This window comes from Acipenser ruthenus, chromosome 16, assembly GCF_902713425.1.
Source record: "Acipenser ruthenus chromosome 16, fAciRut3.2 maternal haplotype, whole genome shotgun sequence".
NCBI lineage: Eukaryota > Metazoa > Chordata > Actinopteri > Acipenseriformes > Acipenseridae > Acipenser > Acipenser ruthenus.
In genome coordinates, this window is record NC_081204.1 from 22,456,387 (window position 1) to 22,483,557 (window position 27,171).

At 39.5% G+C, this 27,171-nt stretch overlaps 1 protein-coding gene across 3 annotated transcripts in view; it reads right to left on the minus strand.

Annotated features, from left to right (window-relative positions):
- The window catches only part of LOC117430504 (collagen alpha-6(IV) chain-like), a 105,692-nt gene that overhangs the window by 60,382 nt on the left and 18,139 nt on the right, over positions 1-27,171 (minus strand). For all 3 annotated transcript variants that reach the window (XM_058989066.1, XM_058989063.1, XM_058989065.1), the window contains one exon: positions 6,867-6,947. In XM_058989066.1, coding sequence (XP_058845049.1) covers positions 6,867-6,947 — 81 coding nt within the window. The remainder of the gene's footprint in view (positions 1-6,866; positions 6,948-27,171) is intronic.

Consider the following 27,171-nt stretch of genomic DNA (forward strand, 5'->3'; position numbering starts at 1 on the left):
AACCCCACTTTAAACATTACAGCTGGCACAATCTAATTTTGAGACGTGTTTGAATTGTATAAGCCGGCAACTAAACGAATTATAAGCAGAATGGCAAGTTGTGTATTAGGGTTCAAGGTAGAAAGATTGCTTCAGAGTTTATCTATAGCTTTAAACACTCACTCATGAGATACATAGTCATACTAAAAAATTAAAAAGTAAAATACAAAAAAAAACACATGTATGAACTTCCTCACATGGAGCAATTTAATAGTACATCACGCTTGTACATATCAATACATTTGAATTAGACACTTTTTGTATAATATTATCAATATTTCTTGGATACTGTGAAATGAAGCATTAACAACGAAATCCATGTACTATTTCCCTGCACTCTCAGGCTCAGCACATCGTCCTGGTAGCTTTTACAGCCATTTTTAAATACGACTAATCCAACTGTTGTTCGCTTTGTTGCTTAATATTACTGTTCTTTTCCTTACACTTATCGAACAACCTGCTATTACACTGGTGTAGTTCCATCATAACTATTATTTAGACTGGTCACCATGGAAACTGCACCTAGCATTGCCTTATCTGAAGCTTGGGTGGCTTTCATTCCTGTGACTTCATCACACCACTTCCAAAGAGTTTATAAAGTTTATGTCTGGGTGATGACAGAGAGAGAGAGGGAAGACAAATAAATTATTAAAAAAACCAAGCCTAAAAGATTCCATCCAGCAGCTCTTTAAATAGCAACACAACATCTCAGAGCTTCAACGGGCTGGTTCAGAACTTTTTCAAGTCCTCTGGCAGGTTTCAGATCAGACTAAATAAGAAAACATGATGCAATGTTTTATAATTGGGCTGATGCATAAAAACAAGGACGGAGAGGGACACAAAATAGAAGCATCTGGAATTCAACTTCTTACTTCAGCACAACAGCAATGCACTGGGAGACGTCCTTTATTAAAGGGGTATCACAGTCTTAAAAAACCCTTGTGTAAACCCCAGGCAAACTGGGTAACCCCTGCCCCATTTTTTAAGGTGGTTCCACTTCTCAGTGCATAACCAATCCAGGATAAGGCTTTTCCTAGACTGGGGTCGTTACAAGACGAGACAGACGTGGGGAATAAACTAAATCTCTAAATGGCTGTAACATAAGAAACCCTGAAAATGATACGGGTTTTTATGCTTCGTTGGCGTGCTTAAAGGTAAACGCTCAGGTAAAACTATTTACTTTTTTCCTTTGTGTTACGGTCCTATAGGTGTCAAGTTATTTATAAAACTACAAAAGAAAAAACTGAAAAATGCTAAATTCACACACACTGCAGTGAACAAAAGCATTGGAATGTTTTTGTATTGTAACTCGTATAAGGCACAATCTCCACCCAACACTATATGCCGTCGTCTTCAATAGTAAACTGATATCATTGTATACGTTTTCAAAAGCTCTGGGACTTAAGATAAAAGACAGCTTTGACAAAGGATAATGAATGAGAAAGTCAGTCAGGTTATAGAAAAAAAATGGTAATTTATTATAAATAAATAAATAAATAAATAAATAAATAAATAAATAAATAAATAAATAAATAATAATAATAATAATAATAATAATAATAATAATAAATAATAATAATAATAAATAAAACCAAAACAGAAAATGCTTTAAAATTCTAAACACACCCCACTGAGAGGCTATGCGTGTTTTGGGTAACTTGTGGGTTTACACTTTTCCCACTACTGTCTTTGTGAACTTTCCCCTTGAATGGGAATGATTCATTGTTGTTAGCTCCTGCTGCTCTAACCCTAATGCACTCTTGCCCCAGGTGTTTGCACATACTGTACCACCAGCTTGTGGAGCACAGGTAACCCTGCCACAACTACACAGCACACAACCTGACAGCGAGCTGCAGGAGTTAAATGGGAACCACACTCCGTATGAACAAGATGGATGGACAGCCTGAGATTAGAGGCCACTGGGGGAGACCTGTGCTCTCCCAGCTTTGATAACAGTAAATCACAACCACATGTACGTATGCTACTAATAAGGAAGTAGCCCTTTGGAATATTGACTTGGGATTGAAATACAAAGCCATCCCTTGAACACATCTGCTGCTCACAACTGGGAAAACAAACGCACTGAAAAAACACCCTCCTGTCCACAGCGTCTGGGAATTGTATTTGTATTGTATCAATGTTGATAAAGATTCTTTTCCCTCTGTTACACTGTGTCAATTATGTAACCCAGATGTTTTGAATGTCTTTACATATGCAGCAGAGGTCACTTTTATCATGGTAGCCCTGCTACAGACATAACAGTTTTGTGCTGTCTTTGTATGTCATGAACCCTAAATGATCCTGTATAAAGATATTAGGAGTTACGCTGCTACACAACCATCATTTTGTGTTATGTTCTCCTGCTGAAGTTGACAAACATTTTGTGTAACACATACTTTTTAGTTTTACCTCAGGGTTTATGATTGAGTGATCTTTTCAATGCATTTGGTGAGAGGTCTGCACTTGAAGAAGGCATTAACACAGATTTCTAATTATGGACAAATTAAGAATGTATGTTTTTACTTACTGATTATATATGATATAAAAGAAACTTTCTCTGTTAAAGAAAATACAATTTTATTAAAACGATCTACATTCTGTGCAGTTTTGAAAGTACTGAATGTTTTTTTTATAAATATTCTACATGAGCCTTAATTAGTCGTTTAAGGTTGAATTCCTTAAGCAAACGTTTTTGTCTGGATAATTACACACAGCGGATCTGGGGGCTGTATACTTAGCTCAAAGCGTAATAACATTTAAAACGTTTAGCCCAGATGTTCTTTAGCTAAGTTATCAAGCTGTTAGTCAAAATAACTGCTATGTAAATTACCTGGAACTGGCAGTTCAGTCAACTCTTGTATATAAAAAATAAAAAACCGAAACAGAGTCGTCTATAATTGACAAGAAACCTTCCTTTACACAAAAGACGACGTCCAGTGTAGAAACGCAGGTTATAATCATGGTTCCCCACACACTAATGCAATTTTAACAAGTTACAGCTCGCCATCTTTTTTTGTTTCTTAGCTGTTGTCCAGAACCTGTGCTAATGAAAATATGACAGCTTCCCCTCACAGCAAATCAGCATGTGAGCCCCAACCCTGACATTCAGTCCTGGGCCTCTCTCAAGCAGAGACTGGCAGTGTCGAACTGTGTGGTGTTTGAATGTCCACTGGAGGCTAAACTGACACCACCAAATGTTGAACCAGTGCAGCCAGATTTGAACATGGACCAAGGGGAAAGGCCTCAGGAGGTTAGTGGACCAGCATCCTAGCCCTCTGGGTAAAGCATACTTTTATTCAGTTATAGAGCAAGGGTTTTAATAAAACGTGCATTATGAGGTTTTAGTCCTGTAGCATCAAAAGTCAACAGATGGTATAAGGAGGCAGGGGCATATGAAACTGCATTGCAACTGGGTAATTACATTTAAGAGAATGAGCTATCAATAGGTCAGTATACTGTGGATAACTAGCTGGGTCAAGTTAGTGAACTCTACAATAGAATTAATCCTGACGGGACTACAACCACTTCAGAGATCAATGATTTCATATCAACAACCGCCATAAACCAGACCTTACTTACTCAATTTTATCACTCGTGTTTTAGGGTTAGCAACCATTTTATGATCCACTAATTTCCCTGTAATTCCTCTGAGTTTGCCGAGAAGTGATAAGATAAGTAGAGGCAATCCAAAACTTGCTCTGAAGAGCTCAAGCTGATAAAAGGAGAGATAGGGCTTTACAATCGACTGTCTTATCTCTCATTAGCACATTGTCTGAACTGAAAATGATATGTTGGTTTGTTTATTTTACTTTAAAAGTATTTAACATGTAAAGCAGATCGATCTAATGTTGTGATCATTGCTTCCTGTGATGTAGGTCAGATTTACTCCAATGGTCAAAATTAAAGCAGATCATGAGGAACACAGCGTGGCAAGCGATCGAGTGTGGGGAATCGATTTGGATTTATTTGAAAAAATGTACTTATAAAATGGTAGTGTTAAGAGCTAGGACTTCTTGAAACTACCTGTACTGTATTGCAATCGTATGTTATGTTGAATCACTACAAACAAATCATGCTTGCACCGTATTACAGTGCAAACAAAACGTGTCTTGGGTTTCAACTCTGAGCCAGGAAACCTGCTATCTACTAAAATATATTCAGAACTGCAGAAGACAGCACAGAGAGCGAGAGGGAGCTTTAAAAGAAGAAATGACAGGTCTTCTCAGGTCCGATAACCACAGGGTTGAAAAGTAAAATGGTAGTTTACTGCAACGATAATAGAAATGTCTTTACAGAATAAAGCAAAAGGAATATTGCAGCACTGACAAGCAAGCAAACGTTTGTCACTTCGCTAATTAGTAAGCTGAGGGTATTTTAATTAAGGGGGTGTTTTATTTGATAAGCGTGAATCCGCCCCAGGCTTTCCTAACACGCTTCTACTGTTTTGAGACACAAGACAACACTGACGCTTCATCTAAACACATTCTAAGTTCTTTGAATGAGAGAATTGACCCGCTAACCACTGCTTAAAGCTGTGCTGTGCTTTACTCAGCTTGAAGAAGAAGCTGAAAATACACAGTCTTTCTAGTTCTAATTCCTCAACATCGAATCGATTTTCTTCCCAAATCCACTTTTACCTGATAAAGGGGACCTACGGGGTCTTGAAAGCGTGTACATTTTGTATGTTGGTAACACTATAGAAAAAGGTACCAAGTTCAACATCGTTTCTTCAGGACCACTACTGCTCACATAACAATTTTAAACTAGATAAGAAATCCCATGCAACATCAACACTTAGTCTTTGTTATATAGGCAGATCGACAGATCCCTCCATATTAGCCTCAGATTCCGACACAGTCTCAATAACTAAGAAAAAAAGTCCTTAGCAAGTTTCATCACAATTGGATAAGGGGTTCTCTCAATATGCAAAACTGTAAAGTGTGACACAGCGCCATACGTACTGCTGCCTCCACTAAATTCCTGCCCCTGGGGAAATGTACCCCAAAATGAGGGCTCATAAATAAATTCTGTTTGCTCTTTTTCAAATCCTTCACCACCTAAGTCTTTATATATATTGCGAACAGAGGCCAAGGAGAGCCAGCTTGTAAATAAATGGGTCTTTGGTCGGTGGAAGAGCTCCTTCACAGGGTGAATGTTCCTCTCTTCCCTGGGCAGAGATCAAAGGGCCAGACAGACCTGCCAATATTCTCAGCAAGTCCATTCCGCTAGGCCACACCCTGGAATCAGGGCAGTCCCATCCATCAATCTGAAGAGTGAATCTGTGACAAAAAAAGCACCTGAAAAGAACTACCATATCCCTTTACACGATCGCATTGCAGCCAGTCAGTATCAGTGTGTGCGGGTTGTGTAATACCCCTAGGTGTTTATCGGTGCATGGAATTGACGGTACAGTTCATGTTTTTAAGATGTTTGTTAATTTTTTTTTTTATATTTTATTATAGTTACAGCTTTGTCAGCGTTTATTTATTCACCTTTTCAGTGTTTATCTTCTTGAATTACAAAAAACAGGTGATTATCAGGGCTTTCATTTTTTTCTGGCAGTATAAAAAAGCATGTTTATAATAGTTAAGGATGATAAAAATGAAAACATGAAAATAAAAAAGTTTATTTACTTTATTCAAAATGGCTTTATTCTTGTTCTGTTTCCAGAGATCGAGCGGGTCTTGTAAAGTTCCTGTTGGTTTACTTTCTATTATTGTGAAGGATTAAAGCACTGAAAGTACCCCTTCCCAGAATGAATGTGCTCCCAGGTTGGCAGTGTAAACAGCCCAAAGTGGTCCTGTCATTCCAACAAAAGATTAATCAATGGAGCCTGAACATTCCAAGGTCAATAATGGGCAAGCCAGTCACAACAGCCGCTCTGAGCAGCTAGAATGTGCAGGGGGCGTGTGGGGGGCTCTCTCTGCTAGGGCAGCACATTCCCCTGGCCGACAGGTAGGGGCATGAAGCTGCCTGCTCCAGTTGTGTGCTGTGCTCTATAGAGTGTGCAGCCGCCCTGTGTGGGGAGCTAGTTTCCTCGCTCGGGAATCATCTTTAGTTGAGCTGTATGGATTGGCAGTTCCCTGTAAGGGGGACGCTGGGGGATTTAAGGAAACTGCATTCATTTTTTTTAGGGTCTTAAAAATGTAGACCCTTACTGTATGATATGAAATAGATGTGCGAATTCTCTCCCACCCCCACTAGATTTTTCCTCTTGTTTTTGTTCACGGATGGGTGCATGTGTTTATATTAGCACACAAGCACATGGTAAAATATGATTATGATTGGAAATTATTACTACAGTACAGAGGATTTTTATTTCTTGCAGGATTGTATTTGACATTCTTGTGGTCATCAGTTTCTTGGTTGCATTTGTCTTCTGCTTCAACTCTCCTGCACATATCAGGGCACACTTGAACATGGCTTTATATTTGCAAGTACAGCGTATTCACTGATCTTCTCCAGCTGTTTGTCACACTTCACATGGTGACCATAACAAACTTTAACCACACATACATTAAATGTAGTCTGCGAAGACATTAATGTGTGTTCAGCATCGTGTTTTAGGATTCTGCAATTCAGAAGCAGGACTAGGGTATAAACTAACTGCAACATAAAAACCTATGCACAGTCAATACCTCCAAAACTCTAGAAAGCACATGTAGATTCTTAGAATCCCTTTCTCTGGCAGCTATGCTGTGACTTCATAATAACCAGCAGACCAGATTTTTACAGGAGTCAGTGAGGCTCCGAGCAGCTACTCTGAAAGGCGAAAGAGAGAGAGGGGACACTTTCAGACTGTTCATTGAGAGAGAGGGCATACTTACCCGACCGCCTTTCTCAGGGAAACACTGGCATCCTCCGCTGCAGTCCCTGCCTCCACAAGGCCCCTGGAATGACTTGGTACCCTGTCGAGATGCAGAGGGAGAATAAAACATGAGGAGGAGCTAGTAGAACACCACACACAACAATACAAATACTGCACTGCGATAGCATCTAATCAAGGGGCACTCTCAAAGGCAACGAAGTGGACCTTCAGCACAGGAAGTGATAGGGTACCACAAAGCTGCCGTTTAAACTTTCTAAACCGGCACTGTTAAAATGCATACATATATATTCTAGAGTTTAAGGACTGTTAGGATCTGAAACCTAGAGCAGAGATCAAAAAAGGTTGTCTTAAGGAAATGGCATCAGAGCTGGTAAACTAGTATGTGGGGCATACACAGCAAGCATACTGATGATTTTAGAAGCTTGATAGTGACTCTGTGATTGAACCTGGAAGTCACATGCTGGTCCAAAAAGAGAAGGATTTCAGACCCTCTTGTTAGATTATAGCACTGGGAGTAAAAAATATTTAATAAAGCCTGCTCTTCCCGCTGCTCTCCCCTGTGATCTCCCCTCTAACCCTAATCAGCATGACAGAAGCAGGACACGGTTACTGAGTGCTGCTGAGACCGAGGGGCAAGGAAACTGAATCTGCCTGGCGGCGGCCCAGGCGGGACACATCTCAGGTATTTCACTGAAGCGGAAGAGAGCTGCAACTTCAGACAGAGCCACAGCTACAGCTCAGACAGCAAGGCGAGGGGGGGGGGGGGGGGGCACTGCAGCTCACAGGCTGCTTCCTCTTTCAATAATAAACATGAACACAGATTAGGAAAGACCACACTGGACAATGACCGATTAATAGTGCAGGTTTGTCAGTGCTCACAGTGGCTTTGTGTAGTTTACAGTAGCGATGTATGTGGTATTGCCTGTGCACAAGTCACGTAAATAGTGTCCTAGAACGAAAATCCGATCCCATACTTAACGAAAACCAAGTTTGACTAAGTTTGAGTGGCAAAGTTTGCCTTTTAAAAAAAACAAAAAAAAACACGTCAGTCAGGCACTAATACTACTTGTGTGCTGATAGAACACTGACTGAGGGGGTGTAAAACTACATACGACAAAGATGTCGGGTCTATAAATAAATCTTTAACACTCCCCCTCCTCCTTCACATTGGCTGAGTTAGCAACAGAACCAACATCACCACCCAAAGTGAGAACTCTGACCCCAGATGCACTGCCGACGGGTTTCATGACAGTCTTCTCCAGAAACTTTACAGGGTCGGTCATTAACAGTAGGCCCTGGCAAGAGGCTCAGGTTCAAATCTACCTCCACAGGCAAAAGGAGTTTGGTGGTCTCAGCATTGTTTACTGTAAACAAACACCACACAATGTGGCTCCATCAGTAGCATGAGTGAGGCTCAGGACTGAAAGGTTGGCTCTCAATGTGCCTGCCTGCACTGTACCGGACTGTAGCCTGTGCCACTGTCCATCACCTTTCATGAGCACTAGATTCACTCACACCTCCAGAACAATTTAAACAGACTTGCTGTAACACTATATTATTGGGGATCTGGCTGTCCATAGTGGCCCTACAGACTTATGTTTTATATATATACACTGCTGTGCAAAAAAGTCTTAGAATGTTGCATTTTTCTACTCTGATGCATTATGAGCATCAACAATTTACTCAAAGCCTCCACTGGTGTTTTCTACTATTATAACAACCTTGAATTGCATAAAGATAATATCCTTAAGGAATAGAAAGAAGACAAGCGTTGAATTGACAACAGAACTGACTGAAGGCACAGGTGTAGTTGTCCATCAAGTCAACAATACGAAGGTCACTCTTTAAATCAGGACTTTTTGCAGTAAGAATACCTCTGTAAAGAAAGGGGAACAAGACTAAAAGGATAACATATGTACAAGAACACAGAAATTGGACTATGGAACAATGGTCAAAGGTGCTTTGGACTGTTGATGGATAAATCAAGCTAACTTAGAGGGATCAAAACTTTTATCCAGAGGCTATGAACACAGCTTTATCAAGACTGAGTTCAAATCTAAGGAAAGTTTAAAAAAAAAAAAAAAAAAAACGCACATTCCAAGCATGAAATTATTTGGCAGCAATAGCTTTTATAGACGGTCAGGAAAAGCTCTCAACACATATTTATATACAAAGTGCATGTGCTGCAATAAGCAAGCACGCATGTGTATCTTAGAAGTAGGACACACGCACTGTATAGATACACTAGTGCTGGGAAAAAATTCAAATATTTACAATATATTTAATGTATATACATATACATCCCCAAAATATATCCTTTTAAAAACCAAACAGAAGATACTAACAGAGTTAGTGTGCAAAAATAAAACCATTAATTCCTTATCTGGAGTTTTATATAAATAATTTCAGTTTTAATAACCCCATAAATTGCGTTTGTAAATGTGCACAGCGCAGGGATGCATACATTTTCAATACACAGATTTTAACCTGGGAATTGTTCTTTCCTTTAACCTCATTTCACACAACAAGATGTCTGTTTTTACCGTACCAAACAGAAAAACCTCCTGACGTTTGACATCTTTATTAGCCTGGATCTACCTCACTGACAGAGCTTTAATAACAGGGCAGCGACGTCAAACAAACTGAAGAACAGAAAGTGTTAATAGAATCCCAGTTTTAATGCAGCTTTCCAAAATGACCTCTTGACTGCAGCATCCATTAAAAAAAAAAAAAACTAAAAATAAAAATGACTGCCTTTGATCATAACTGTAAACACTCAAACGGGAATTCTGAGATAAAACGATTAGAAACTGAGGTAGATTTTATCAAGCCATCCCTCCTGGATAAGACACCGCATTTTACAACTCTAGGGAATCACCCTGGATCTGTGGCTATCCAGGGAATCCCACTAAAAACAGGCGGTTGATGAAATCTAGATGAAATCCTGATGACTCTTCCATAAAATCCAGGGTTGACTTATCCCAGCGGAGTATATGCTGATCAAACAAAGCAGTATACCAAAAGACAACCCTTTTCTTATTATCATTAGCCAAACGTTCTGTCATCTTCAGTCTAGACTAGACTTCTAATAAAAAGAGTGTACACATTTAAGCATGTTGGAGAAGCCCCTTATGGTACAAATGGGTCACACAAAATATTCACTATTAAAGCAGTTACATAGTAATTATGTACAATTTGATCTTTTAATTCCCTAAATTAATGCACAGAGCAAAACTTTTATGGGTTCACTTTCCTAAACTGTTTTTAGTCTCTATGTCGATTTAGCTGAGACAGACATTTCTTTGGAGGATTTCTAGGTATAATCAGAGGTATTGCCCCGGATCCACTAAGTCCTGTGGGAGCACTTGTAAAAAGGCCTGCCAAGGCCTATAAAACCAGGAGGTTGGCAAAAGAGCAAGGCTGGGGATCAGCTCACAGGAAGCCCTTTATTGCAGGTCTGAGTAGCTGGGAGACCCTGGTATGCTGGGGAGTTGATCGGAAGGGGGAGAGCAGGCTTGCAGGATAGTGGGCTAACCCAGTCCCCTGGGAATGACTCTCAGGCTGCTAAATGGATTCCAGGGGATGAGGAAGGAAACAGTAATTTCCATTTGAGGACCATTTGAAAAATTAACATCACTTCCAGGTCTTAAAGCAATAATAACAGCCACAGCTGTGAAAGAAATGATTAAACAAACAAGGGTGTTTCATATTAGTATTGATGAATATTCATTCATTTCAAATCAGCTGAAAAAATAACAAAATCACTCAAATGAAATGCTGTACACTTTAAGTACTGTAACTTTATCTGCTGTTTAAATATAAGGATATATGTCAGTATACTATGTATATAAAATGACTAGAACATTTTTAAATAAACTCTACCTTTTTGCTACCTTATCTGTACCAAAAGAAACTTTTTGATGGTTCAACTAAAAGTCTTTCTCACTGAAGACAAACAGGTACACATCTCGTAAAAAAAAAATATTTTAATATCACAATATTTGCTACCATTGAGTGTTCTTATAGTTATGGATGAACTACAGATAATGACAGAAACAGATACTCTGGGTTTAGTAACATTCGTGAGTGGGTGGTAAAGTTTTACTTCCAACCTACCCCAACATTGGAGCCATCTGGTTACCTCAATGCTAATGTTGGGCTGCTGGTTTGTAAGCATGTTTGTTTTCCAACTCGTTCTTATTACATTGTGTCAACTTTCACTCGTTAGCATCCTCCAGAGAGAGATTTCTCTTCTAAGCGTCTCCCTCAATCCTTCAAATATTCTCAGTTTTATTCCCTGGCTGATTTATGAAACAAGATCGCAGCAGGACAGACAGCAATGGGTAGAGCAAAGGTAAAGTAATGTCTCTAATGTATAAGCACTGCAGGGAGTCCTGTAACCCTTTCAAATAAAGAAACCAAAGACAACAGGTGGGGGAAAAATAATCTGCACTATTACGTCTCATATTCACGGTTCTGTGTTTAGTGAATGATGTTTCTACCTGATCAATAATCACAAAGAAATAATGAAAATGCCAGGGTCTGTAATCACTGCACCACCTCCAGGGAATAAGTATTAACATTTCCTCCAGTGGGGATAGATCAGGGATCTGAAACTCTGCCAAAGGCACCGCTAACATTTTAATTATGTTTTAGCCAACTGTGTATTCGTAGTAACCTTATACGTTATTAAAGCAACACTATTTCAAAGTGTTACTGAAAGCTGAAAACGTTCAAGCTCATGTTGTGCGGGAAACAAGGCTTTGCTTTTCCAAGTCAAGATCCCCAAGCTGCTAAAACAGCGCTCGACTTTGAGTGAGCCCAGGGAGACATCCAGGGATGATGAGAGAAGTTCAAATACTCAGAATCCCAATATCTCTGTGGATAGATCGGAATTCCAACTGCATTCTTTACAGCAGGAGAAAAAGAGCTGAGGTTTAATCAAACAAACAAACAAACAAACTAGAGACTAAAAACGCAACGCCAGCGTGGAGAATTAGGAGGTTTGATTTAAAATCAAAGTTTGTCTTAAACCATTATAAACAAAGAGAAGAAGAGGTCATACCTTTTTATTGGATTAACTAAACAATGAATCACAAGCTTTCAAGACCTCAAAGGTCTCTTCTGCAGGTAGAAGAAGAAGTCTTGAAAGCTTGGTGATTAACTGTATAGTTGGTCCAATGAAAGGGATCACCTCTCCTTCTCTTTCGTCTCTATCATCTCTGTCTTAAAGCATTGAAATTCACATTCCTATACAGGTTAGGAGATTCTTTGGTACGAGACACAGGTGAGAATGTATTAGCTCCGGGGAACATGATGTTAAGAGAAGACCTCACTGAAAAACAATTAAGCAAATGTCTTCATTAAGTTCACCTTGGAATTTACCAAAGGCATTCACTGAAACATTTATCAGCTTGATTTACAGCAATACCTGATCTTTGCAATTGAGTGGTTGAAGTTATTAACTGCCTACGGCAATTATTATATCCATTCAACGTGAAAAGAAACGGATAATTACAGTGATGAAGGTATTAGCCAAAACATTTGTCTACTATATTTTTCCCCCCTCTCAGAGGCACATAGGCCTATTCATTTATGACAGGCTGATAATGCGTGGGTGCTTGTGTGGATCATTCCGGAATTTGCATTCCCTCAAGGATTAGTTTTCTTCATTCTGGGACAGGAACTGCTGAAAGGTTCTGAGAAATCCAAATAGCAAAGACTAATGTTCCAATCTCATTTGATCCGCACCCACTCCTCCTGCAGCTGTGTTTTAAGATTCGATTTAAAATCAAAGTTCGGAGGTTTGACTGCAACTTACAATAACCAAATGTGGATCAAAAACTTCTCACATCTGCGTTGTTATGAATAGCTCTGAGAAGTGGCATTTCTTATATTTACATCAGAAATGATGACATTTTGAAGGTCTGGATGTAGCACTTAAAGTAACAATGATTACATTTTATGTATGGAATGTGAACCTCTTTCTGCTCTAAAGCCATCACCCCAGGCGTTTCACGTCCACTTCATACCAACACTGAAGTTTTGACACTCAACAGTAGACCGCTAAAAGCTTCAAACGTGTGCGCACACGCTCAGCTTCGACACAGCTGTCAGAAGAATCCATACGAGATGAAGAGAAAATGCCCGGCTTTCACAAAAACAGCCCAAAAAAGCAAAAGTAAAAACCAAGCCCTGAAATATCTTTGGATTCGTGGTCTTAAAGTTTGAAGTTCACGGTGAAACATAAGCATACTGGTGCACCATTAACAGCCACCCTCGGTGCCCCATCAGTAGTTCTGCATTGGTAGTAAACAGATCATATGTGTGGTAGCACTACATTGTTTGAACTCTTGTGTGTGTATTTGAAGTGGGGATGACCATCTGCACAAGGATACAAAGATATCTAGTAAGCATGTGCTACAAGCTGTGCTGGCAGTCCTAGACACGCGTTGCCCAATGTTTGGCGTCTCCTCCTGTGCAGTTTCATTGTGTTACAGTAAATGTGTCCCTCCAACCACACACACAAAAGCAGCACAAAATGTCCTACTGACATTGAAAAACTAAAACAAAAAAATCACCCCATATAAAGAAGTATACAGACACATTTTGACATTGGTACATTTTGTTTTGGAATGGTAGTTAATACGTCATCATTAGCACTAAACTAGCATGCTGCATTAATAACCACATCCCTGTTCCGACAGCTGTATCATTTAATGAAACAGGATATTCCGTGTGGGGTATTCTGGGTTAGTTGTTATTTCAGATATTTTTCTGCCAGAACGTCTATGCACTTCTGTCTGCTGAGTTCCCCAGTCTACCCTTGTAGGCATTCATTAATTTTTAATTTTTTTTGTAATAAGATAAATATTCCTAAACCACTAGAACTTAAAGTTGTAGTGCCCCATAGTTTCAAATAAAACATATTTATAAATGCCATTACCTTATAACACAGAAAATATCAACATAGGCCTGTATCTTCTACTATGGGGACATTGCAGGCAAACTGCTCATTCGATAGTAAATGTATAGTGGCAGTGTGGAGTAGTGGTTAGGGCTCTGGACTCTTGACCGGAGGGTCGTGGGTTCAATCCCCGGTGGGGACACTGCTGCTGTACCCTTGAGCAAGGTACTTTACCTAGATTGCTCCAGTAAAAACCCAACTGTATAAATGGGTAATTGTATGTAAAAATAATGTGATATCTTGTAACAATTGTAAGTCGCCCTGGATAAGGGCGTCTGCTAAGAAATAAATAATAATAATAATAATAGTGGGCCAAAACCACTTTTTTTTCCTGGGTAATGTTGTTTTGCTTCTCTGAGCTATTTAAAAGCTTGTGGAAGACCCTCATAACCTCCTGTTGCTGCAGGTAGTAACAGAAAATAAGCCTGTTTTGTCTGAAATTAACTGACAATGACAAGAAGTTTCAAGAAGGGGGGCATATTGCTTGTTTGCAGCTGAAACCCCCTAGATGTGTTGTCAAACTCAAGGGCCCAGCTGTAATCTGAAATTGGAACATATAAATCACTGCGGACCATAAAACTGAAAACCGTGATACACATCGAACATGTATTAAATCTGCCTCTCTTGCTTTCCGATTGGATGAAGTTCTTTGATTCGTACTGGGATCAGAAAACAGTAAATAAAAAACAGAGCAATCCCCACTTGGAGGATAGCAAGGTATGCTTCTTCATGGGGAGTGTGAAGACTGAATAACAGGGAAAAGCATGATGCATTGTATCTGTGTGGTCAGGGCACATCCCACCAAGAGGTTACTCTCTGGATATAGGGATGCAAGGAGGCAGGTGACATTCAACACCCATTATCAGTCAGCAGTTTACCTTCATGTCTGGTTCTCTTCCAAAATGACAAAACCAGACAAGCTATGTTAGTTTACAAATCAGGACGGTCAAGCGTGCCATGTTTATTTAATTTTAACTTTTGCTGCAGAGTTTTCAGTGCCTCAGTTGGTTATCTCTTCAAGCAAGTGCATATGAAATGCACCCCGTTCCTGTAGAGAAACCGCAGCCACTGTCTGGGCATGCTCTGTGATTCATTTGCTCAGAGGCCACATATAAAAGCAATGCAGTGACTAAACAGTAACATTATTTCTGTCTGTATCCAGGCACGAGTGTAATGAGAGTACAAAAGAGGGCAATAAAATTGCTTTTGAAAACTCACCTGAAGGCTTATGTGAAGTGAAAAGCATGCCAGTTTTGCTCAGACTTCACCTATGGGCTTCAGTGCAAAGCTAATACCCCACCTCGCTTCTCACAAACATTAAGGAGTCTTTTCAGAAGCATGTTTTGCTGGAATAGTTAGGAACCATGTGACCAGGCACATTAATAATGATAGAGAACAGAGATAGGAAATGAAATACTTAAAAAATGTAGACAGAGTAGAAGGTCACTTTATAAGACTGAACCACCCCACTACTAACAGATTTGAAAGACGTTGTCTGTCAAGAGGTGTTCGTGCCTGTGAAACGGTTCATTCTGCTGTTTTCAATGTTATCTCGACTAGAAGACAAATCATGTCTGTAATAAGCTGTTAATGCATGAAAACTCACAGGCATCAGATACACCACATTGCACTGTGTGACCCATAGCGGTCATCATCTGGGTAAATTTCACTGCTCTGTATTGTTTCAAATTCACATTCCTATTTACAGGCGTGAGATTCCTGTGTACGAGACACGGGCGAGAATGTATTAGCTAAGGGGAACATGATGTTAAGATAAGACTTCATTGCCTTTGGTGTTACCAGAGAGTAGTAGTCCATGTACAGTATTGAGAAAAACATTTAAGTTCACCTCAGAATTTACCAAAGGCATTAGCCAAAACATTTCTCAGCTTGATTTACAATTATAACTGATCATTTATGAGTTATTAACTACCTACGGCAATCATTATATCCATTCAACATGAAAAGACACAGCTACTCACATTATCTCTTACCTAATACTGAAGGCATTAGCCGAAACGTATGTCTATTTGTCAACTGTGCCCCCTCTAAGATCCACATAGGTCCTATTAATTTGCTAAGCAGGATGTGTGGATCATTCCAGGATTTCCATTCCCTCAAGGGCAAGTATTCTCCATTCAGGGACAGGAGCTGCTGAAAGGTTCTGAGAAATCCAAAATAGCAAAGACTAATGTTCCAATCTCATTTGATCCACACCCACTCCCCTTGCAGCTAACTGAAATTCTCTTTACAGGTTTTGGGACATCTGCTCTGTGATACAACCCTGTCACTTACATGGGTAGAGATCTGTAAGATAACCGCTATTATAAGACAACTCAATCACCCAGTAAATGAAGACTGAATGGCGGACTGTGCATGACTTCTGGCAGAAGGTTAAACTAAAGTCACATATTTGGTTACAGGTGTGTAGTTTGTGTAGCTTTTCTTTATTCCGGTCTCTGAGAAGTCAATTATTACCTGTGTGCAATGCTGCTGGGTTGAGACAATGGGAGACTGTAAATCAACTTCTCAGATTAATTAGTAATGATCAACTTGTGAAATTTACTCACAGCAATTTTAAAACATTAACCAAAATTGGTAAAAGATCCAGCCTCCACAGTTGGTATTCTAAGGACTTTACACCAGGCTTGTAGGTGGCTAGTTGACTTTTTAAAGCCAACTTGGAATTAAATAACCAGCTGTTGGCTTTCATTGGGTACTTAAACTCTGCATGCACTAAATCCTTCACAACTTGATGTGCAGGACTTCCCTCAGCAGTACCCTATTTAGACACCAAATCAATGTGTTCTCAGTTGTTGCGACACCCTGACGCCAGGTCACCTGCTCAGATTTATGGACACAGGGAAGCAGGGACAAAGCACTAGGAAGGAGAAGCTACTTGCCTAACTGACCACGGAGGCAGAAGCAGGCCTACAGATTTGAACATGCATTTCACAGAAGGATATTGCAGAGCCTGTGGTATCCTGCAAATTCAGCTCAGAGTATGGCTTTCATATCTTCTGATAAAGTAGGTGCCCCTGCCTTCCATTCGAAAGTCAAGTGCTTTCTCTAAGTTAAATCTCTCTGCTTTAAAAAGATCACATATCTCTCTCAAGGGGGTGTGATATTTTCAACTTTTAATCTGTGCTAGTGAGCTCACGACTTCTTGTGGTAATGTAATGAATTAAAATTGGTTAAATTAGTATTAATTTGCAGCAAACCCTGCATTGCGGACACCCAAACTAAACAGTCACTGGTTCTTCCCAGCCAGTAAACATCAGAACACAATTATTATTATTATTATTATTATTTTTTTTTTTTTTATTAAGTGGTGTTACTTCCAATTTCACAATATAGACATTTTATTTCCACAAATAAACATGTGTCATACACACAAGCAATAATGAAACTTTCCACCGTTGCATTTGTTCATGTTAAAACACGGTAATGTGCTGGGCGCTCAACCAGCTTTGTCTCAGATTAATGCCAGGACTCTCCCACGTTGCTCTGGTAAATGTTCAAATGATGCCAATATAACAGATAAAAATCAATGGCTTCTGGAAAAGACTGACACAGCTTGTTGACCTTTACATTCATTTCCAGTGCATTGCCCCATACATCACCATTAATACACTTTCTGATATGCAGAACATTAACATCACCAAGTTACCACATGATTAGGAATAGGGTGTACACACTTTCTGAGTTTGTAGAAAATATTCCCCTGAATTACCACATACCTCCGCACAAAAAGCATCTTTATCCTAATAGTCACTAGGAGCAGACTGAAAAATAAATGAAGTACTACACCACACTAACTAGGCCATCAACAAAACCTGGCCTTTATAAAGCTATAAACACTGGTTAAGAAACAAGAAAGAGGTGCAAATCTGATTCATACATGACTGCATGTCCTGACCGTCCTCAAAAAAAAACTCCTTCCCAAGGGCTCCATGTCCTTTCCCCTCAACGCATCATTAATCTAGCTAGGCTTCACTAGGCCCAAACTGCCCCCCTCATTAAAATCACCTGCCGTAATATGCAGGGGAAAAAAAAACACAACCACCTTTACTGTGAGTTTTCTTGCAACAGCTACTTTGAAGGAGCATGTTGTCACCATAGCAACTTCAAGGTTTATTAGGCTACCTTCAAAAGTTTTTTTTTTTGTTGCCTTCAAAACAATACTTCCTTTCAGAAGCCCCCAAGGACCAAGGTCTGTTGTACATTTCGGCCTTCCTTTGTTCCCTTGCCAAATCTTTCCCTTTTATTCAGAGAACAAATGAGTGAATGAGTTGTATCAGCAAAGCTACCTGCATGCCTTAACTGAGTGCTCAGAAGTATCCTGTAAGCCTTTGCTGTCAACAAGCAGACCTGAACCATGTGAACACCCATTAAAACTTTAACAAAAAAGATGATTAAATCATTCTTACACTTGGAAACATTGCAAAGTTCAGTGGCCAACACTTACTCCGACAATTTCACAAAAGTTCAATATCCATCGTTCATTTGTGTAAAACTCTCAAGCAGTAGCTGTACATATCAAGCATAACTACCGCTTGCCTTCCTTCTGCAGGACTGTAATACACACCTTTTTTCTTGGCCATTGCTTTCGCTGACAACCCCAAAATTCACATTACAAACGAACCCAGAAGATTATTATTCGATTGACATGTTTTCAAATCAACGTTGTGTGTCTTTCACTCCAGTGTAGACGTGCCATTTAAGATATCTGAATAATGAAATTAAGTCATTTCTAGCATCCCCCAGTCATGTGTATTTAACTTTCATTTCTCATTTGCGGTACAGTATTGATCTCTTTTTGTTTTGGGCGATTTAGATTCATGTACTTAGCTTTCTATATTATAGTTCACAGTAAGTCTGTTGATATTGAATCCTAGGGGAACTGCCTGCATGTTTTTTGGTGCCACTGTATACACCACCCCAATCTAACAAGCCTGCATGTCCTGTTAGAATTGATTGCCTTAGGACAGCAGTCTGGCTGACGGACAGTGTCTGATGGCACATTTCCCATGTTTCCCAGGTCAAGCCCTCCTAGTGAGCAGTATTTGGAGCTGTTGACAGGGGCACTTCCGAAGATCTCGAACGCTCAGTTTGACAAGGATCCCCCTTTTCTCAGGGGCAGCCGTGAATGAATGAAGAGGAGTTACGTTTAGACTTATTAAAAAAAACATAGAATTGAAGGAAAAAAATATGATATGGTGTCTAGGGGGGTGGATTCATGCCTAAATAGGCTGTATTATTCCCTGTGCCAATTCATCTAACCACACTGGTATTTTGTGTAGCAGTAACTAATAAGTTCTACTGTATTTCAAGACACTCCAGCTCACAAAGAGAAAGGATCTGTCCGAGCTAAAGCCCAGTTGGTATTGTAGGTTGCCTGCACAGTTCAAGTTGGGATCCTGATCTATTACTGCTTACGTATAAAAAGAGAGAGTTTCACAATGCATTCACAATATATCTTGCAGTAGTGTAAGAAATGCACATATTTCTCATTTCTGTGAAATGCACATGTTTACAGCACTGCAATGCAGAGGGGTTTAGGCAGCAGATAGAAGCACACACTCCTACCTGTTCACCCAATAACAGCACTGTAGGCAAACTACTGTGTTGGCAGTTCAGAAACTACTTGACACGATGTGACAGAGCGATTCTTTTTATGAAGCAAAAAGGAAGGGAGCAGCTGCTTCACCTCCAGGTGCTCAAACCGTCAAACCTCTACCTGAGTGCTCCACCTGCCACCCTGGGAGCCCTTCTGCCATCTTTGAGGTGACATGACTTCCTGGAGGGAATTCAGAAAACAAGCGTCTTCTTCGTTTGTTTAGCTGTGGCACTGCTTCTGTGTTATTTGGACTGGGTGAACTGCTGCGTTCACGAACTTAAACAAATATCTTTCAAGCGGCTAGTGTGTCATTTTCTATGTATCATGTCCAATGTGATGAAAATACTGTACCTAGAATTGTTATAAAACTGTAAAAACAACACATCCAAGAAAACATGGCTGACTAACATGCTTAAACTCCTGCTTTACACAGAGCTACTACAGGTCTATCATTTCAGCCACCATAAATAGCATTTGCATTTCGAACCTTGTTTAACTTCTCAGATGTTTATATGGTAGCTGGGTTGCCCAGCAACCAGGGGTGCCTCGTAATGTGACAGGGCCTACCTCAGAGGCCAGTGAGCAACTGAGTTAAAATTATCAGAAGCCAAGCAGAGTGCAGGAAAGTAACTTGATCATATCTTCATTGGTTTGCTGTTTAGAAAATGAAGATACTGTGGAAGGGCTTGTTAGTAAAGATTTCTTCAAGTAAAGTGGCTGGATAACTTTAAAATCAAAAACCATAAAAAACACTTTGCAACCATATACCTAGTGCCAATTCCACTGTTTGACCAGAAGCTATGGAATTCTGCAGGTAAGTTCATGTAACGGGCAGTGTTGTGTGACGCTGTCCCATATAGATCCTGTCCCCTGTCGGTGATACTAGATGAGGTTAAGATAGCCTCTGTTCATAAAGGAGGGTTTTAAATAACAGAGCCATGGCTGGGTTTAATTAGCTTGTCTACACATTAGCAAGCTATATATTGGGTATCTTGTTAGATCCTGTATACAGCTCAGCTCATTGGAAGGTTTTACCCTTGCAGGTGCCGTCAAGTTCCCAACTCCCCAGTAATGTTGTTGACGCTGACACCCTGGGATCCTTCAAGAAGCTGCTTGATGAGATTCTGGGATCAATAAGCTACTAACAACCAAACGAGCAAGATAGGCTGAATGGCCTCCTCTCGTTTGTAAACTTTCTTATGTTCTTATGTTCTTATAATCGTTTAAGTAAAGTGGCTGGATGACTTTACAATCAAAAAGTGTTTAAAACTTAGCAACCATATATCTAGTGATTGCGTGCAAGGAGTTTAAAAGTGGGTTATCATTCTTTACCAGTACATGTCAATCCCTGGAAATTCAAATTATAGATTGTTTAACAAAATCTGACATAACCGTCAAACATTCAACAGACATCGCATCTTTGTGAGGTCTAAACCACAAACAAAATGACAACAGCAAACTCCCCAAATCACCTATAACTGAATATGGAAAAGCTTTTTTAAAAAATCAAGCCAGAATGTCACTATAGACCAAACAAAGGTAAGATAAACCTCATTCTTTTTTTGTCTCTTAAACTTTGCTTGAATCAGGGTAGACTAAACAAATCTTTGGTTCACGGAAAGCTATAATCAAAGTCATGCAGCTGCCGTTTTCTAAATGAACTAAAAGGTCATATTAGAAGATACATCATGTTGTTGTTACAAATTGATTTTCTGCTGGCTGGATTCTCTGCAAAACCATAAACAGTTTACTCTGGACTGTAGTATCACAGGTTCAAAGTACTGGTGGTAAATTCTTAGAAAGACTCAGACGCTGCAATTCTTTACAAGACTTTAGCTCAGGAAATTGTCGATCAACATCAAGCAAACAAGGTTAGATTTCTGTTCCCAAACAAATATATTCAAATATATACAAGCTTCAACCTGTATATACAGTACTTGTACAGTAATGAACTATGTTTACTCCATTACTATTTCTCCATCCTGACTTGGTGCAAACTAGTGAATGAAATGTCAGTATTATGTGCTCTACTCACTCTATAAATTGGGATAGGATTCCTTTATGGATGTTTATGCAGGACCTCAGCACTTCTGACCACAAATGAATTGATAAGAGGCTTTCCTCCTGATGCAGACTCCACAAGACTCAGTGAAGCGTGTAAGATACGGGCACCTTTACCAGCCTCAGCTTTCCCTTTTCTTTCTAAAGTAATAAAACGCAAAACTCCATTCTACCCGATCTTCACAGAGCTGAAACACCACAGTTCATTTATGAATTCCCACACGCCAAAGTGAACAATTGTATAACTGTTAAACAATAGCTGTGTTAAAATATTAATACCTTTTTTTGGACCACCAGGTTAAAACTTTCAAGAACGCATGGGATCCGTGATCAGGTGAAACCGGGTTTGCGAAAACAAAGAAATAAAACAGCTACTCTTCTTCGTTTTAACCCAGCTTTCCCTGATAAAGGCACACTAGAGTACCTATGTGGTCTTGTTGAAAGGTGTGTGTTTTTAACTTATACTTTGTATATTAAAAGACATCAACATCAGTATTGTTTCTTCTGTATGATCACGGTTTGATTTCCTAAAATTTCAAATACATTTTCCTCTAAATAGTTTGGGTGGCAAGTAGGTATCTAAGTAGAACAGTTATCCTTGGTTCACTTTGGCACATGGATACCAAAACAGACCCATGACTGGCTTTGCAATCCCTGGATGTCTTTTTGTTCTAGGGTTAGTGTCAACACTGTTGTAGTCTTTGCGTGTAACCTGGTTTTGTCCATTTGCAACCCACGCTGTACATCACCTTTAGGCAGGCGCATCAGCTTCCCCCAACACCTATTTCAGTGACAATAATCCATTCCTTGAACTGGCATCTAAGTCTTCAATTTCCTTTGACCTCTCAACTTCCCTGCTAACGTTTCCCGTCTCTCTCTCTCTTTGATGATTCTATGAGAATTTGTCTAAAGGCAGTGTATTGAATTACCTTTGGTTAATGTTATGGCTGCTGCTAATTAGATGTTTGAAAACCATCCTGCTCATTCATACAACACACAAATATTTTGTGTAAAGACATCTGAGGTGAAGCAGTCAATCCGGGCTAGATTAACAAAGTGACAGAGCAAAGAAGCCTCTCACCAACAGATATGTATAAGGCTGGAGAGCAGGTTTACTTGAAATGAACATAACATTGTAGTGCTCCCTCTAGTTTATGATTTGATGTGGACAATCACATGTACCCGCATGGACCTCTCAGAACTACATTTCCCATCATCCTCCTGCTCACATATGTAACTGCGATAGATTTACCAGTGAGCAGGAGGATGATGGGAAATGTAGTTCTGAGAGGTCCATGCGGGTACATGTGAAGCCATCTTGAGGCAGGGAATGCAATTTAAAAGTCAAAAAAGTGGTCAAAATGTAAAAAAAAATAATAATAAAAATAAAAAAACACACACCTTATGTAAACAGTTGTAGCAACACATGGGAACATGTAACACAACAAAATAAAAAGGTCTGTATGTAGCCTTTAAGCTCTGTATTTAAAATGAATTGTTGACGAGCATACAATTCCAAAACAGGTACTCAAAAAAGTGTGTGTGGGGGGAGGGGGGGTCAACTTCATATGTTAAGGGAGCTGGGTTTAATTAAAAAGCAGGAAGGACAAGAGGCAGGGCTTTATTCATCAAAGCCGAAACGAGACTACAACCTAAAAAAACTGCCCAGGAACTCCTTAATCGTAATGGCCTTAATTCTGACCTTTTTCTCCAATGGAATTTCTATCCAATCAGAATTAATCTCTTTAAAGAGCCATGTAACAGGGTAAATGCGCATGGCAACCGCATTACTGTTAGGTCAGCGATCACAGTGAATGGGACAGGACGAGGAACGGGGCTGTTCTGACTTACTGATTGTGAAGAGGCACCAGTGAGCTCACACAGGAACGAGGCACACACACCGGAGCTCTGCAGCATCCCTGTGGTGAGGAAACCATTCCTCCAGACTAAAAGAGCTCTGCTAATCTGCCACCAGGGGATTGTAACACATAATGTTTTCATTAGTTGAAACGATTGTCTGAATTACTACGTTTTAGGGATATAATAAAAAAATACAGCAGAGGGCTTCTGGTAGTAGTTTTTTTAAAATGCACTTAACTTCTATTTAAGAACAATTTAAACACACTGGGCTCCATTTTTCACTGTGGGGAAAAATCTGGCATTTCCTACATTTCCTTTGGAGTGGGCAGGTTGCCTGCATTTTGCCCCCAATGGAAAATAGACGTTTTTAAGTTTAAAAATGCGCTGCTTGGACCACTTCCATTAATAAAAGCAACACAATGAAAAATAAGGTTAAAAAGTTCTCTCATCTGCCTTAGATTGGCTAGTCTAGAGGCTTGCTTTTAGACCTGTCCCTTTGAGCTGCTGAAGTTCTGTTCCTTCAGCTCAGAGCCCTGGTCAAGGTGGAATAAGAAGGTTAATCCGGGACTCCTAACCAGGTTTAGAGAGACTGAAGCAGGCCTGTGATCAATGAAGGATTACTACAAGAAGCATAAGCAACAGCAACACACAGGTTAAGACCTTCAATGCAGTCCTCCAGAAAAACAAGGCCCTGAGCTTGCTGGAATCCCTCCATTATGACCACCAAAAGACCAAGACAGGAAATCTGTCTGCAGGCAGAGCTGCACTCAGCCTTTCAACATAATGTTTTCTTTGATTTACTCCTGTTTTATCAAAATGTCTCCTTTGGTCTGTTCTTTAAAAGACCAATAAGATTATTTACTTTAAAAAACATGCAGGGAGCAGCTGTCTGTACTGCTGCACTATTCTTAACAGAAATGTGGACTACAGGTTTGTCTCGAAGGACTGCATGACAGGCATGTACCACAGACTGAGCTAAGCATCTGAAAATCCTTAGGCCACAGGTTTTTCTTTAATAACACACCCTTTAATGGAAGTATGTGGTTTGATTTAGCTTTTATAGGTTGAAAAAAAAAACTTCAAGAGTCAATAAATGGTTTTATAAAGCAGTCCCGTGTGGGCTTGTATTGTATCTACAGCAGCAACGCTTTCCTAAACCAACCTGTCCTAACAGTAAAATGGAAAATCATTGCAACTGCTGGATCCTGATGCCATTATCTCAGCAACCTCAGCTTTTTGTTTGCTTTACCACTTTGTCCAATTTATCTTTACAGGAAATGAGTCAACTTATAGTTCATACAAGAAATACCGCATGCGGTTTATAGAATTTGTCTATTAATATTTACAACTACAAACTTATAGTATAGAAAAGACTACTAATAAATATGGAAGTAATATGGAAAAATGTGCATGACATGCATGGTAAAATGTATGCCCAATTCAAAGCATTGATTACTGCATTTTATATATGCTATATAGTGTCAGTGTAAGAAAAAAATAGCAAAGCCATGAGCAGAACAGAGCACTACCAGGAATGGAAACACAACTGAATCAAAATATGTATTGGTTCCATATGTGCATAAAGAAATGAAGGTCATCATAGTAGTACCACAGCATCGTACCACTGTAGCTGCCATTGTAGATAGTAAGGTATTTTAGATTGTAACCTCGTCCAATACTTTAGAATCAAATTGTAACTACGTTGCAAAACTTTTCCATCAATGATTCTAACGTTTAACTTGGTTGACCATTTGTATGGCACAGTGTATTCCGAAGGTAAACATTTATTCAACACAGAGTATCTTCACTAGGAAGGTCCCATGTGTTCTCATCAGCCACTGGCTTTAAAATAGCAACCTGCATTGGTACTTTCCTGGAAATGCCAAAGAACACAGGCCAGGATTGGGTTAAGGGTGAGGCTTGAGTTGTAAGCGGAAGACATCTCATTAATCACCGTCTGACCTCCAAACCTACAAGCTTGAGGGACCTTGTAGGACAGAGGCCAGTGTTATACCATGAAACACTGCCTCTGATAATTCTGCATTTGAAGTATATTTGAATAACTCCTTGTAAATTGCTAATGGGGTGGAGTTCCGAGAGACTTGAGTGATTCTTTCTTTGCGTTCCATCACGTGAACCCTTTGTCCCACAAACTCTTTCTGGGTAGCAAGTGAGAGGGAATACAGAGAAGAGAAAAGAAACAGATGTCATGGCAAGTGGTGGGAGGCGGGTTTGTTTACATTTGGCGACGCAAATATATTTGAAAGTATATTTTTTGTATGAAGATAACGCTTTCTGTTTATATATTGAAAAATGTACTGAAAGAACACATCTGTGCAGTAGAAACATGAGCAATAAATATACTTAAAAAAGAAAAAATATTTAGGAGCTAAAATTTGATTGTGGCCTAGGAATAAATGCTCAGTGTACAAAATGAAACACCTGCCTCCCTGCCCAGGATATTAGCCTCATTCTATTAAGCAGGGATCCCCTTCACTGAGACATCAACATTCCACCTAGTAAGCAGTCCTTAGGCAAGCCTTCCTTTGCTCACCTTGCTCCAGCAAGTTGCAATAACCTTCTTGCTGGAATGTAGTGTTCTCCCTTCTCATTTAAGAATTAACTTGTGTGACATTAACCCCTCAAGGTACACAAGGTACACGGTTGTTCAAATGGTTTCTTCTTAAAATACTTTTGTGTGTGACTCAAGTATCACGGGGAAACTGACGATTTGGATGAACAGATCCAACACGTCAGTAAATTTGAAACCCTGTTTTGTGCACCATCATTGCAAGAATAAGAAAGCTAGCATAATTTGTTTGGTAGGACACACATGTCCCTTGTGCATTAAAGGATTAAAGATAATCTCGTAAGAGATTTTAACTCTGGTCCTCTGCTTAAAGTAGTAAGTGCCAGGTGAACTGTAACCTGAATAAAGTTTTCAAATAAGGACATAAGAAAGTTTAGAAACTTTACAAAAAGAGGAAGCCACAGTTATTGGACTCTCTAAATGTATATAACATTGTGATAAACACATGGATAGATAGACAGACAGGTTCCTCAATGTAACTCAAAATTCTTGAAAGCAGCTAAATTCCAGGTCAGTTACCAAACAGTTCAATGATAGTTGCTCACCAAAGGAAATCTCCCTCCCTCGCTGTGCTTGTAGTTTCACATACTGTACTACTAATGGCTTAAGCGGCTATCAACATTTCTAAGAAAACCAAAAAGTTAGCCAAGCATCACTTTGCTAATACGTTTGCTGGTTGTGTTCTGGCAGACCACGCAAATGTATAAAAAACGCTTGGATGTTAATTTCCATTCGAACGATGGTCTCAGCAGGCCTGATGCAAAAGTCTTGTTAACGATCAGTACCTGCAGGTCAGACAACAAACACAAGTCAATACGATTACGTGAGGGGAGTTTACTGGTGATGCTTCAGCAAGCCTCAAACTAGCAACAGCTGTCTTTGTTATGTTCAACGGAGATGAAATAAGTGTTAAAATGTCTGTCTGCCTTACTTTAGTTTGATATTTTTACCACTGTAGAACATCAGAAATTGTAGAACATTCAACCACCAATGAAAAAGCTTAATTCACCTCCTGTTTTTTTTTAGACCTACACTGTACCAGTTATTTAAGAAATGTACTTTAAAAGACTGAAATATCTATCATTTTCTACAAGAGCAATGCAACCCTGAATAGAGAGCATTGCCTTGGAAGACATTTACTGTACCAACAGAACCCGAACCATTGCTCAAAAATGGAGTTTCTCCCTTGTAAGTTAATTTGATGG